General features: G+C 38.7%; 1 protein-coding gene across 3 annotated transcripts in view; it reads left to right on the forward strand.

The window, feature by feature from the left end:
- Positions 1 to 967: 967 nt before the first annotated feature.
- Positions 968 to 12,812, forward strand: part of LOC106519260 (grainyhead-like protein 2 homolog) — a 34,619-nt gene continuing 22,774 nt past the window's right edge. The window contains exons 1-7 of one of the 3 annotated variants that reach the window (XM_014010842.1): positions 968 to 1,177; positions 2,284 to 2,470; positions 3,542 to 3,973; positions 4,168 to 4,223; positions 7,610 to 7,868; positions 7,947 to 8,058; positions 10,768 to 10,862. In XM_014010842.1, the coding sequence (XP_013866296.1) occupies positions 1,164 to 1,177; positions 2,284 to 2,470; positions 3,542 to 3,973; positions 4,168 to 4,223; positions 7,610 to 7,868; positions 7,947 to 8,058; positions 10,768 to 10,862 (1,155 nt within the window). In that variant the 5' untranslated portion in view covers positions 968 to 1,163. The remainder of the gene's footprint in view (positions 1,178 to 2,283; positions 2,471 to 3,541; positions 3,974 to 4,167; positions 4,224 to 7,609; positions 7,869 to 7,946; positions 8,059 to 10,767; positions 10,863 to 12,812) is intronic. The other 2 variants (XM_014010840.1, XM_014010839.1) reach the window with 2 other exon arrangements.

The following is a 12,812-nucleotide window of genomic DNA, read 5'->3' on the forward strand; positions in this document are numbered from 1 at the left end:
TAATTATAAACGCCCCAAAAGACAAGAAAAAAAGCAAAATTTCCCTAAATTATTTCTTTATTTACTTTGCCCACTTATTTTACTTTGGTCATATTAATTTCAGTAAAGATTTATTTGCATGTTCCTGCATCTTTTGGCAATCCAAAAAATTCCCTGCTCATCTTATTGAAGCTTGTCCTCTCCTACAGTATAAAAATAGTTTTCATATAACCTCCTAAAACCTGAGCATCCTGATGCTGAAGACATTTATTTTAGACTGGTTATTCAGGGGGACTAGATTTTATTTTTAAATTTATGTAACTCCTTATTGCAAATATAATAATAATAATAATAACAAGATGTCACCATCATAGTATATGTTGGAGATGAATCTCAGCTACTTCCACAGCAAACTGTGGCATAATATCTGTAAAACTAATTTGGATCATCATCAACTTTGGATGATGATAATGAAAAATATTATTTTTGACTATTCAGAGAGCTCTGCAAAATCTGTCCAAACTCAAATGCAGTGACAATTTTAAAGCTTCATCATCAGCAAATTTTTAAACCAACATTGTGCATAATGCATTATTGGACCATGTGTTAGCAATCAATCTCATCTACTACCAAACCAAACTGTAGCACATTATCTGTAAAATTGGCAAAACTGTAGCCGTTTTTGTGTTTTTATATACAGTTGGCTTTGACGGCCATCTTGAATTGGAGTTGAGCTGAAATTTAAATCAGTTCTAGAGGAACATCTAGTGATTATTTCCTGTAAGTTTGATTAAAATCCACCTGGTGGCTCATTAAATATTTTGCTAACAGACTAGACAGTCATGAAACACGAGGTGAAGTTTTTCACCTGAGGATGCGCCACAAAAAAAAGAAGGCGTGTCCCAGCTGAGCAGGACGATCCGACCAATCACAGAGCACCTCCGGTTTCCGCGTTTGTCCCGCCTCTTGAGGTGAGAGCTCGTGCCTTAGCTCCTCACCCTCAAACTGAAAACAAAGTAAGGTTTGGTGTTTTTAGCCGGATATCAGAGCACGTCACAGCCCGGGCCTGCTGCTGCTTTCTTCTTAGCCAGGAGGAGCCTCAGGTGGGCCTAAAGGACCAGTTTTTAGAGGACTGACCTCACTTTGTCCCGCTGCTCCAAGRAGACAGTCCTGAAGTCWTCATTATGGACCTGGACAGGTAAGRGACACAYAAAAACGTAATTTTTATTATTAAAACGCACACGTGCTGCTTTGAAAAGGGAACAGCGGTTTATTTTCTGCATGACTTCATCAGAWACACATTTTAATTTAATTTATTATTTATTATTCTGTAGTTTGATCACTTTGCAACGATTTCAACCAGCTTTTCTCATATTTTGAAAAATCTTATTGTCTCTCAAACATTCTTTATAGATTGATGGAAATGACAAAAAAAAAAAAGTCCAGCATTAAACAAATGAAATTAATCTACATATTAAACCTATTTCCTAAAATCTCATTACATTTCTTTAAACAGACTAATTAAACRAATGATATTTGTTTGAAATGATACAGACCAGACTGAGTCCTTCTCATATTTGTAAAAATATAAAATAAAAATAGCTGAATATTTACACTTGGAGATAAATGAAGCCTAAAGTTAAAAAAGAAAAAACCTTTAGGTACTTGCACTGTTAAATCGTTTATTAGATGCAGACCTTTAATTAATCTCTCTGCAGCAACCTGCCCTAAATCTTGYTGTGCTCTTTATTTTAATAAAGACTGCACTGTGTGTCCGAGAGCTGCAGAAACAGGCTAACAAACCATAAAAACTGATCCTTAAATTTTCCACACATGTGAGTGAAAACATGGTCTGGACCAGAAGTCATGTCTGCCCATGATTTCACACAGGCAGCCCTGCCTACGATTAGTCATTCGGCTTGACTTCATGCACACATTGCAAAACTTTTCAACAAGTTTACCGCTCAAAGTGCTTTTTTAAAAAATTTAATTAATAAATGTCTGAAAAAAAAAAGAGTCAGGCTCATGTTGGAGTTGGTCAAAGGTACAGGAAGAGCCGCAGGTTGCAGAAGTTACAGATGCTTCTGCACTCATACTGTAGTTGGTGAGACTGAGATGCTTTGTTCACCGTTGCCACAGCCCAGTTAGTTTGTGTTAGTGCCTGCAGCTCGTGCAGGTGGGGGGTAATTAGAGTGAAGTTTGATGAGAAACAGCCCGGGGCAGAGCTGTTGGCTCTCTGACAGAGTGACTTTGCTGCAACAACAAAGWTCCCTGCCTCTTCCTGTGCTCCTGTCGACTCAACAGTAAACGATTGGTGGTGGTGGTGCCGAACGAGGTGTCGGTGGCCTCCCGCCGAGTGTTCAGCAGCGAGGATGAGGCGTGGAAGAGCTATCTGGAGAACCCGCTGACTGCCGCCACCAAGGCCATGATGAGCATCAACGGAGACGAGGACAGCGCGGCGGCTCTGGGCCTGCTGTACGACTACTACAAGGTGCTGACAGCTCACCAGACAAACAGGAAACTTTCAATTGTTTGTTTATTAGTGTGACTGATGATTGTGTTCCTGTTTAAAAAAGATTTTTTGTAATCTACTTCTGCAAACTTCGATATCTTAGCTTTTCAGGTTATCCTGGAGGTCCATGCTGTGACTTTTTGTAACTCTTATTTTCAGGATATTTTAACTTTATTTTTATGATTATTTTTTCCATAAAAATGTATTGAGATCTTTAGAATTACTTCCCAAACATTGTTCTTTTTGACAGGAGCTTCAGCATATCTGCTCTGCTGTGGTCTCCTTATGCTACTTTTAGCTTTTAGCATGTTTTTTGCTTCTTTCAGCTAACATTATGCTGCTCATTGTTGGCCTTTTGGTGCTTTTAGCTTTTAGTTTGCCATTTTCTACTTCTAACCTTTAGTTACCATCTTGTTTCTTTTAGCTTTTTGCTAACTTTTAGCTGCTTTTAGCTTGCATTTTGTTACTTTTTGATGTTTTTAACTTTTCGTATGTTTTTAGATAGCATTTTGTTACCACTACTGCTACGTTTAGCTTTTGGCTAATCTTTTGCCTTTTTCAGCTTGCATTTTGTTACTTTTAGTTTATAATTATCATTTTATAAGTTTTTGTTGGCTTATTGATTCTTTTATCCTTTTAGTATGTTTTCCTACTTCTAGCTTTTAATTAGTATCTTGTTTCTTTTAGCTTTTTGCTGCTTTAAGCAAGTATTTTGCTATTTATTGCTGCAACTTTAATGCTTTTAACTTTTACTTTATCTTTGCTTTTATTCATTCATTTATTTATTTATTTATTTATATTTTATTCATTCATTAAAACTAAAAAGAAAAATCTATGTACAAAAAACATCTAATTTATCTATTTTTGCTACTTAGTTAGGTTTTTGCTACTTTTAGCTAAGGTTTTGCTACTGTGTGTAGTGTTGCATCTTTTATCTCCTAATTATTCTTTAGTTTCTTTTTTTTAATTTAACTCCTCAGTTCTCGCTTCTTCATTGAATTTCAGCAGTCTTTCATTAGATTTCTCATTTCTAACTTTCTTCTCTGATAGATTCCCAGAGAGAGGAAACGCACATCCAGTGGCATTACTGACACATCTGCTGTTGCGTCTCATAATCATGGCGGTCAGGACCTGCTGGATCCCAGCTGTCACACTCTGAGGTCCATGCCAGTCAACCTCTCCCTGAACAACGGCGCCTCTGCAGAACTTCACGGCTCCAAGCAGGGAGCGCAGAGCCTCGCAGGAGATCCCAGAGGARGAGGTGGGAAAGGTGGGGGCAGTGCACCGCTTGCTCTGGTCAAATCAGAAGATCAGACCTCCGTGGCAGTCCCCTGTTCTGGTGGCTCTTATCAAGAAGAACCTAAAGGGCAGATGAGGATGGTTTATGAGCAGAACCGCTATGATCTGGGCCTCAGTGGTTACCTGAAAGATGAACAAAGCAGCACTCCAGACAGCACGTATGATGGATCTGTGGAGGAAGAGGTTAGGCTTAAAGATTGGTTCAGGTGGTTTTATGTTTGCTGTAGACCAGTGGTTCTCAATCCTGGTCCTTGAGGGCCACTATCCTGCATGTTTTAGCTGTGACCCTTGAGAACCAGGGTTGAGAACCCTGGGTCACATACAGTTTATAATCCCCCGACTGGATGTGTGTCTACATTTTATTATGTCTTTTACAGATTTATCAGAGAAGTTCTTCCTCAGGAGCAGATGCCTCCAATTATAACCTACCAGCGTAAGTTAGCACTCACACACACAATGAATAAATGTGCAAATAAAAGTTTAACAATTACATGTGCCGAAGAACACAAATTTTATTTTTTTATTTAGATAGGACAATGCACATTAATTGATATTTCTGTAAATGTGCCAGAGTTAGCCAAAGGCTAGTTTCCATCTGTTGTCCCTAGACTTGATAAAAATAAGAAAGGTCATACAAAACAAGGTTAAAATGACTCAGCTACATACAATTAGTCAATAATACAATAAAATACAATCAATACAAATGATTAAAAAAAAATTACACACAAATTAAAAAAAACGTTGAATATTTTTAAAAGTATAAAAGTTACAAAAACAAAAGTCATGGCACATTATTCTTAATCAAGCTGAACATTTTAAGATGAATGATTAAAATAATACAAATACTGCAGANCGCCGTGTCCCGCGCTCTTCCAGACAGGGCCAGGGCGACAGCCAGCGCTTGCTTTTTCGACTCCAAATCTGTAACTCTCGTCCAAATGTTGACTTCATTCTTCCAGCTTTCGTAAGGCTTTCCTTCCTCAAACGTTGGCGGAACTCTGTAGTTACTAACCATCCTCTGCTACCAATGTTAACTAAAAGAAATAACTAGTTTCTTTACTCAGCTTTATTCCGCCATGTGCATCCCCCGAACAGACATACAGAGAGCGACGAAGAAGAACACAAACCCAAAACACATGCTCCTGGCATAACAGTGCCCCTAGTGGGTGGACATGTAATACAAATAAAACAAAGGAGTAACAGATAATGTAAGATAAACCTTTATTGTCATTGTACAGAACACAATGAAATTACAGTTCAGCACACCCATTCARAAGAAGACAGAACATAACAAACATAGGAGACCAGGTGCCCCGGGTCATGCAGCAAGTAAACACAGTTTTAATCTGTTTCTCAATTTGCTAACATTTGTTTATTATGTAAATAAGCAAACATTCAAAAAATATTAATAAGTAAGTAAGTAAAAGTTTATTTATATTTCACCTTTCACAGACATAAAGGGTCACAAAGTGCTTTACAAAGGTGCAAAGATATACAGAAAAATAAAACAATAAAAACATCAGCAAGAACATAAAACAATAGCCAAGAAACAGACAACACACTGGAATTGTTAGAAGGCTTTATAGAAAAGGATAGTTTTAAGTTTGCTCTTAAAAGCAACCACAGAATCAAGTGAACGTATTGAGAGTGGAAGATCATTCCAGAGCCTTGGAGCGATGGCCTGGAAGGAGCGATCACCTCAAGACTCAAAGTGAGTGAAGGGGACCGTTAAGAGATTCTGATCTGATGACCTCAGCCCTCGAGAGGGTAAATACGGGCACAACAGGGCTTTAATATATAAGGGAGCCTGACCACGGAGAGCTTTAAATGTTAGTACCAGGATTTTAAACTTAAAACGAAAAACCACTGGGAGCCAGTGGAGTGATTTTAGAATCGGGGTAATATAAACCCTTCTGTTGGTGAGGGTCAACACCCTTGCTGCTGCATTTTGGACCAGCTGTAAATGAGACAACTCCTTATTAAGACAGGAAAAAAAAGGCTATTACAATAGTCTAAACGAGAGGACACAAAAGCATGAATGATCAACTCTAAATCATCTTTGGAAACAACTCTTCTAAGTTTGGAGATATTTCTAAGCTGAAGGGATCAGTTTCTAGTGAGTTGTTTGGAATAGTGTTGTAGTGACATCCCTCTGTCAAAAATCACACCAAGATTTCTAAGGTTAGATTTGGCATAAGAGCTCAGATCACGCAGATACTGGTAGATTCTTGGAACAGCAACATCAGGAGCAATCACCAGCACCTCAGTCTTATCAGAGTTTAACTGAAAAGAATTAGCGCCAAGCCAGTGTTTAATTTTAACAAGGCAGTTCTTTAAGGAGTCTAGTTTATGAATCTCAGTGGACTTGAAGGAACAATATAGCTGGATATCATTTGCAAAAAGATGATAAGAAACATCATCAAACTCCTGAATGATATTACCCAGCGGAAGGACATTTAACAAAAATAAAATAGGTCCCAACACAGAACCTTGGGGCGCTCCACACAACAAATCAGAAGAATCAGAGAGGAACTGATTAATCGAAACACTAAAACTCCTACCGGACAAATAAGATGAGAACTAAGCTAGTACAGAACCTGACGGACCAATCAGCTCACTCAGTCTTCTCAACAAAGTTTCTTGAATGACCGTGTCAAAAGCTGAAGAAAGATCCAACAGCACCAAAACAGTGCATTTCCCAGCAYCCACAGACATCAATATGTCACTTGACTCTTTGATCAGGGCAATTTCTGTGAAACGATGCTTACGAAAACCAGAATGAAAATGGTCAAACACGTCAGAGCTTTCTAAAAATGCAATAAATTGTTCAGAAACCACCTTCTCTAAAAGTTTGGACAAAAATGGAAGTTTAGAAATAGGCCAGAAATTATTTAACACAGTAGAGTCCAAATTAGGTTTTTTGAGGAGAGGTTCAACAAAAGCATGCTTAAAAGAGCTGGGGAAAATGCCAGAAGACAGGGACAGATATATTAACTTGGTAACCCAAGAGCCAATGACATCAAACACTTTCTAACCTAGCTGTTTTTTTTTTTTTCATTTTTTATATACATTTGAAATCTAATTACTTGTACATATGTTGTGCTATTTTAGCCGTTCTTATCCAGCTCATTCAGGAGAGAGTTGCTATGACTTTTGTTTTTCTGTATCTGTGTCACTTTTCAAAAATTTCCTCTATATTTACAAATAATAATCTTCATAGAAATACACTGTGATCACTCCAAAAACTCTGCTTCAGCATATTTGCCCTATTTTGGTCATTTTAGCTTGTATTTTCCTATGTTTAGCTTTAAGCTAGTCTAAAACTACTTTTAGCTATTTGCTACCCTTTTGCAATCTTCATTTGTAGTTAGGTTTTTGATTCTTTTAGCTTTTAGTTGGCATTTTGCCAGTTTTTGTTTTTGGCTGACATTGTGATACCTTTTTCTTTTAATAAGCATTTTTTATAATTTTAACTAGCCTTTTGCTACTTTGAATCTTTTAGTTGTCCTTATGATACCATGTATTTACATTTAGCTACATTTAGCTTTTGGCTACCCTTGTTCTACGTTTAGTTACCATTTTTTTAGTTTTAGCTGGTGTTTTGKTACAGTTGTCTTTTAGTCAGGGTTTTGCTGCATTTTGTTAATGTTTTCTTCTTTCAGCTTTAATAATCCTGTTTTGGCTTCTTGAACAAATTTCTCCAAAACACTTAGACTTGTCTTTCACACTGCAGTTTATCAGAAAATGCAGTTTCTCTGGTTTCACTGTGAGGGTCTAAGAGTTGTCGGGTGGTCTTACTTCATACTTGTGCTCCTGCAGTAACAGTTTCAAGTACAGCCTGGAGGCCAGCATGTCTCTGCGGCCGCGGCAGGCAGACGGACCCATGGCTTACCTGAATCGGGGCCAGTTCTACGCTCTGACGCTCTCTGAGACGGGCTTCAGGCCATCCCTCGGTCAGCCCAGGGGCAGAGACTGGCCAAGTGGAGCCGCACAACCACAGAGGCCTGATGGGAAATTGTCCAGCTGTGAGCGGTGGACTAGGGGCAGCGCCGACCTGCAACAGGACAGTGTGGTACAGGTGAGGGGGCGGGGTTTATATATCCAGAGGCTAGGTGTGAAGCTGTAAACATTCTGGTCTGATAACCTGTGTGTGTAGAGTGTTATCATGGTGGTCTTTGGAGAGGACAAGTCCAGAGATGAGCAGCTAAAGAACTGGAAATACTGGCACTCTCGTCAGCCCACTGCCAAACAGAGGGTCCTGGATATCGGTAAGCTTCTGAGAAGTTTATTCATTTCATTTAAAACAAAATAACTATATACAATAGAAGGAAAAAATATACAAATTAAATAAAATGAAAGGTAGCAGAAAGAAGAAAAAATCTTATAATATCTGCCCAGTCTTTTACAAAAAATAAACATCAGACATATCCAAGCAAGAGTGATTTCCAAAAAAACACAGCTAAACAAATTGGTTATCTCCCACCACAGAAGAAAGGGGGACAATGTTTTTTTATGTGTGTGTGTTTTTTTAATATAATTAGCAAAATATCATGATTCACACAATGGAGTCTAATGTAACTTACAGAAATGAATAATCAAATGTCTACAGCTTTGGGCTCAACTTAATCCAAGATGGCCATCAAAACAACTGACCTTCACACAAACATAACTATAAACTAGCTAAAATTTGGTGTGATGTTAGCTTGTCCCCAACACATCTTTGCTTCAAGGGGGGTATTATGTATTTCCCAGGCACATAGTTTAATTCTATGTCACAATRAATTACTATATTAACTTCTTTTGTTATGAAAATACTGTATATATCAAAAATAAAATTGAGTTTGCATCATAGCCTATCTAGATGCCTTGAAATTGGCCAGCATTTCTTCAGGGGAGGGGTGCTTTGTGGGGGCAGGCGCTCRGCTGCAGACTGACTCTGGATTTTGCAGATTTGGAGCTATAATTTGGTGTGCTAGTAGCTGAGAGTCCAGGTTCTTGCAAATCATAAGGGAAATCAAATGTGAATGAACATAACCTTATTTCTGAGGTTTCAACAAAATGACTATAACTAGGGGCGTAAATCACCAGCTTTATCACGATACAATATAACATCAGTATGTTTGGACGACGATTCAATATTCCTCGATTTCGCAAAGTCTGTCACGACACGATTTTGATTCAATTCACATGTCTGCRATCGATATAATGTGATATCATATGCCCATTTAACACAAGCATATGATKACGATGTAGATYGATATTTTCATTTTTGCCTCGATRTAACTGAATCATGAACCATTCAAATCGATATATCGATATTGATCGATATATYGTTACATCCCTAACTATAACGTCGTTTCCCAATTTAAAATCTTAGCTACAAAGTTCGTCGGGCAGCTGAGGCTGAGTGGTTAGTGGCATCGCCTCCAATGAGAGGTTAGGGGTTCGATTCCACCACTATTCAGTCACATTTCAAAGTGTCCCTGGGCAAGACACTGAACCCTRCCCGCCTCTGATGTGTCCATYAGTGTATGAATGTGATTTAAAGCACTGACTAGTGCTGATCTRTAGRTTAACTTTGTAGAGTTCTKTGTGGATGGGTAAATGAGGACACAGATTGTAAAGAGCTWTGAGTATCCTGGTGAGATAGAAACGTGCTATGTAAGCACARTCTATTCACCATTTATTAAAATCAGTGGGTGACATGCATTCCTGTAAGGAATTCTATGTGTTCAATTTTTTGGTTTTTCCTCAGCGCCACACACCCTSCAAGGTAAATAGAGAGTGAACAGGTGGTGAACCTGCGAGAAAATCCCATCACGTATCCTGAGGTGAAACCTGATTCGGTTTGAATAACAGTTGATCATGGATTCCCACAGGAGCGCTGTGAAGAGAAACAGCCACATTTGCATAGATGTTAGGAGGAGGAATAGGTGAAGGCCTGGATGGGAGCCATATCCTGTACGATCAGCCGCAGACAGGCCTCAACCTGTGGTTTCAATCTCAAAGGAATGAACAGAACTGGGTTTGTGTGTGTGGCAAGTCTGGACCATTAGTGGTGCTGGCACAGACTTGCTATAAAGCTAAGTAGTTGAGTGGAAATTAGTACGACTTGAGTTCATAGGAATWTTTTTTCTGTAGTTGGAAGAGGGTGAAAACATCAGATGTCAGATTTTTATTTAGCTTCAGATACTGACTGYAAGATAAACAGGTACCAGATAAAAAGATTGATCTGATAAATGAGGCTGTTTATTTAAAGACTGAGTACTTTTACATCAACTGAGCAGAAATAGAACATCAGAAACATAYATTTATTTTATTTATTTGATAACAGAGACTAACTGTTAATGTGTCTTACTGCCAAAATATCTCATGAATAACAGAGTTGTAGTCGTTTAGGTCAACGTTGTGAGCCATTGTGTCATACTGAGCCATGCCACACCAGTATGTGTTGTGAATGACTCTCAGCTACCAGCACATCAGATTGTARGTCTATATCTGTAATATTGACTGAATTATAGGCATTTTTATGTTGGCTAGGGTTGATTAGCTGTGGCAGCCATCTTGAATTTCATTCACCCCAAAAGGAAAACAGTTGTAGATCTGCATCCAAGGATTACACAATGTTTTATTAAAATCCATTCAATGAGTTGTGAGATATTTTGCTAACAAGACAAACAGGTTTGACTTTAACAGTTAGTGTTGATGTTTTAAGCCAATTAAAGTGTGTGTTGTCAATTGTCAACTGCACCTAAGTTTGCAGAATATCTGTATAATTATCAGTTATATTTATTTTTGTGTTTTCTAAAGTGTTAGTTACAGCAGCCATCTTTAATGGGGTCGGCTGCAAAATCAAGCCAGATACAGATAGAGGCAAAAACATTGACTGTGTTCACCTGTTCAAACATTGAGGAGACACTTCCTCCTCTAACAGCCACCTGAAAACGGTTCTTCCTGTTTTCTCTTGTTGCCTGCAGCTGACTACAAGGAGAGCTTCAGTACGATCGGGAACGTRGAGGAAATCGCCTACAATGCTGTGTCTTTCACCTGGGATGTCAGCGAGGGAGCCAAGGTAACGAACAGCAAACAATCCAGAAGAGGAACACCGAGATTTGGCTGTTTTTTATTGTTATCTTGGAAAGGTCACCCAAAATGTTGTGTTTATGCTCACAGCTGTTTATCAATGAGCTGTTGATGCTGCCTAGTTTCAWAGCCACATATCAGGCCCTCCTGTTTTTTCTTACCCCAACTCTTTGTCTTGTRTGACAAGAGGAGCATGTCCTGCTTTCTTTGGGGTTCGGCTTACTCACTGGACCCGTGATGACAAGGGTTGTAACGAGGTCTTGTTGAGTTGTAAACTGTCCTGTAAAGGTCTATTAAGTCGAAGTGAGCGAGAAGTCCTTGGGTGAAATAACCTCTGTCAACATGGTTTCGATGGTYTTTGATATAACTTGTGTCACCTGGGATGGATCATCATAGCGACCAAATCAACCAAATCTTCTGCCACGTTGTTTTCTAACCAAGGCAAACACAACCCAACGAAGGTCAAATAAGTGAAATAAAGTCACAAAACMCTCACCATCCTCTCCACAGTTTCCAAAATTTTTGTAGCCAAATCGAACCCAACTTTTCCCTCCATTGGTTGGATCCTGTAAATTGAGTCACTTTGGTCTGATTTCAGACAGAAATCCTCACACATGGATATGTATTTTTAAAAAGTAAATAAAAACAAATGCTGTGGTTGTGCTTTTAAAAWTGGTGGGTTYGATTCTAGTGRAGGAGACGCTCTCGTTATTGACGTTTCTCTCTGACCAATCAATGATAGTCTCTAATCTGCTGATGTCACATCTTCTGGTCCACCTGGCTTACTTGGAAACCTGTCTGAGTACTGTAGGTCTTAAGAACTGAACTGGAAGCGGGAGTGATCAGCCACTGGAAAGCCTCGAGYCGAGCCCATGGAAAAAGGCCATTAGATGTTCATTCCTCTTTGAATAGTTTGTGCGGCAGCAGTTCAGACATGTCAARCACAAGGACCAGGAGGGTCACGTCCCCCAAGCCTTAATGAAGGAGCAGCATGCCCTACCCTCCTGCAGCCTTTGCTGCTACGTGCTGAGAGGGAGCATCTATTGCACATTTAAAAAAAAACAGAACAGGCTTGGTGCTGAGCTCACACATTACAGTTTGAACCTCTAATCTGATCTCTGACATTTGGGAAAAGAGTCGATCAAACTTTGAGGTGAAGGTGGAGTMACCAAATCAGACTAGTGTTTTTTTGACCAGAAATCATGGACCCCTTCTCCTGAACAAGCTAAGCATTATATGTAATTCTGTTATCCTAACATTGACACGGTCTGAGAACTGGACTCAGATTTCACTTCTGTACAAACATGTAAATACTTCACCCCCGTGCAGAGTCCTCGTGCTGTTTTGAACTCTTTGTCTCCCATCAGGCTGTAACTTTGCACAGAACTGGACTGAAATAATTTTAGGGTAAATATTTACACAATTTCACTATACAGAAGTTTTAATTTTATTTTAGGACACTACAGCATCACTCTAACCAAAGATTGAGCAGTTTRTTGCATCTCATAGAGCTGATTTTTACCACCTGCTGCCAAAGGTGAAGCGGTGATAATGTTTTTGCCTTTGTGTGTTTGTCCGCGTTATCAAAATATCTCATGAATCAGATTAATGGACAGGTTTTAATCAAACACTCATAAAGTAGTTATTGGATTCCAGGGTGTCTGCAGGTCCTTAAACATCCCTAAAAAGTCTTAAATTCACATATCTAAAATTAAGGCCTTATAAAGTCTTAAATTTGTTAAAAAGTGTGCAAGTTGGTCTTAAATTTGTTACTCAGAGGTCTTAAATTTTGTCGGGCAGAAGCAATTAAAGTTGCCTTCTAGAAGGATCACAAATCATCAATCAGTATGACTACATGAGCTATAATGATATTCCCTTAGAATGAAATGTTGATTTTTAGGGGAGAAATCTGTCAAACACACAAAAAATTAATTAATTT

This window comes from Austrofundulus limnaeus, unplaced genomic scaffold (genome assembly GCF_001266775.1).
Source record: "Austrofundulus limnaeus strain Quisiro unplaced genomic scaffold, Austrofundulus_limnaeus-1.0 Scaffold74, whole genome shotgun sequence".
In the NCBI taxonomy this organism is placed as follows: domain Eukaryota; kingdom Metazoa; phylum Chordata; class Actinopteri; order Cyprinodontiformes; family Rivulidae; genus Austrofundulus; species Austrofundulus limnaeus.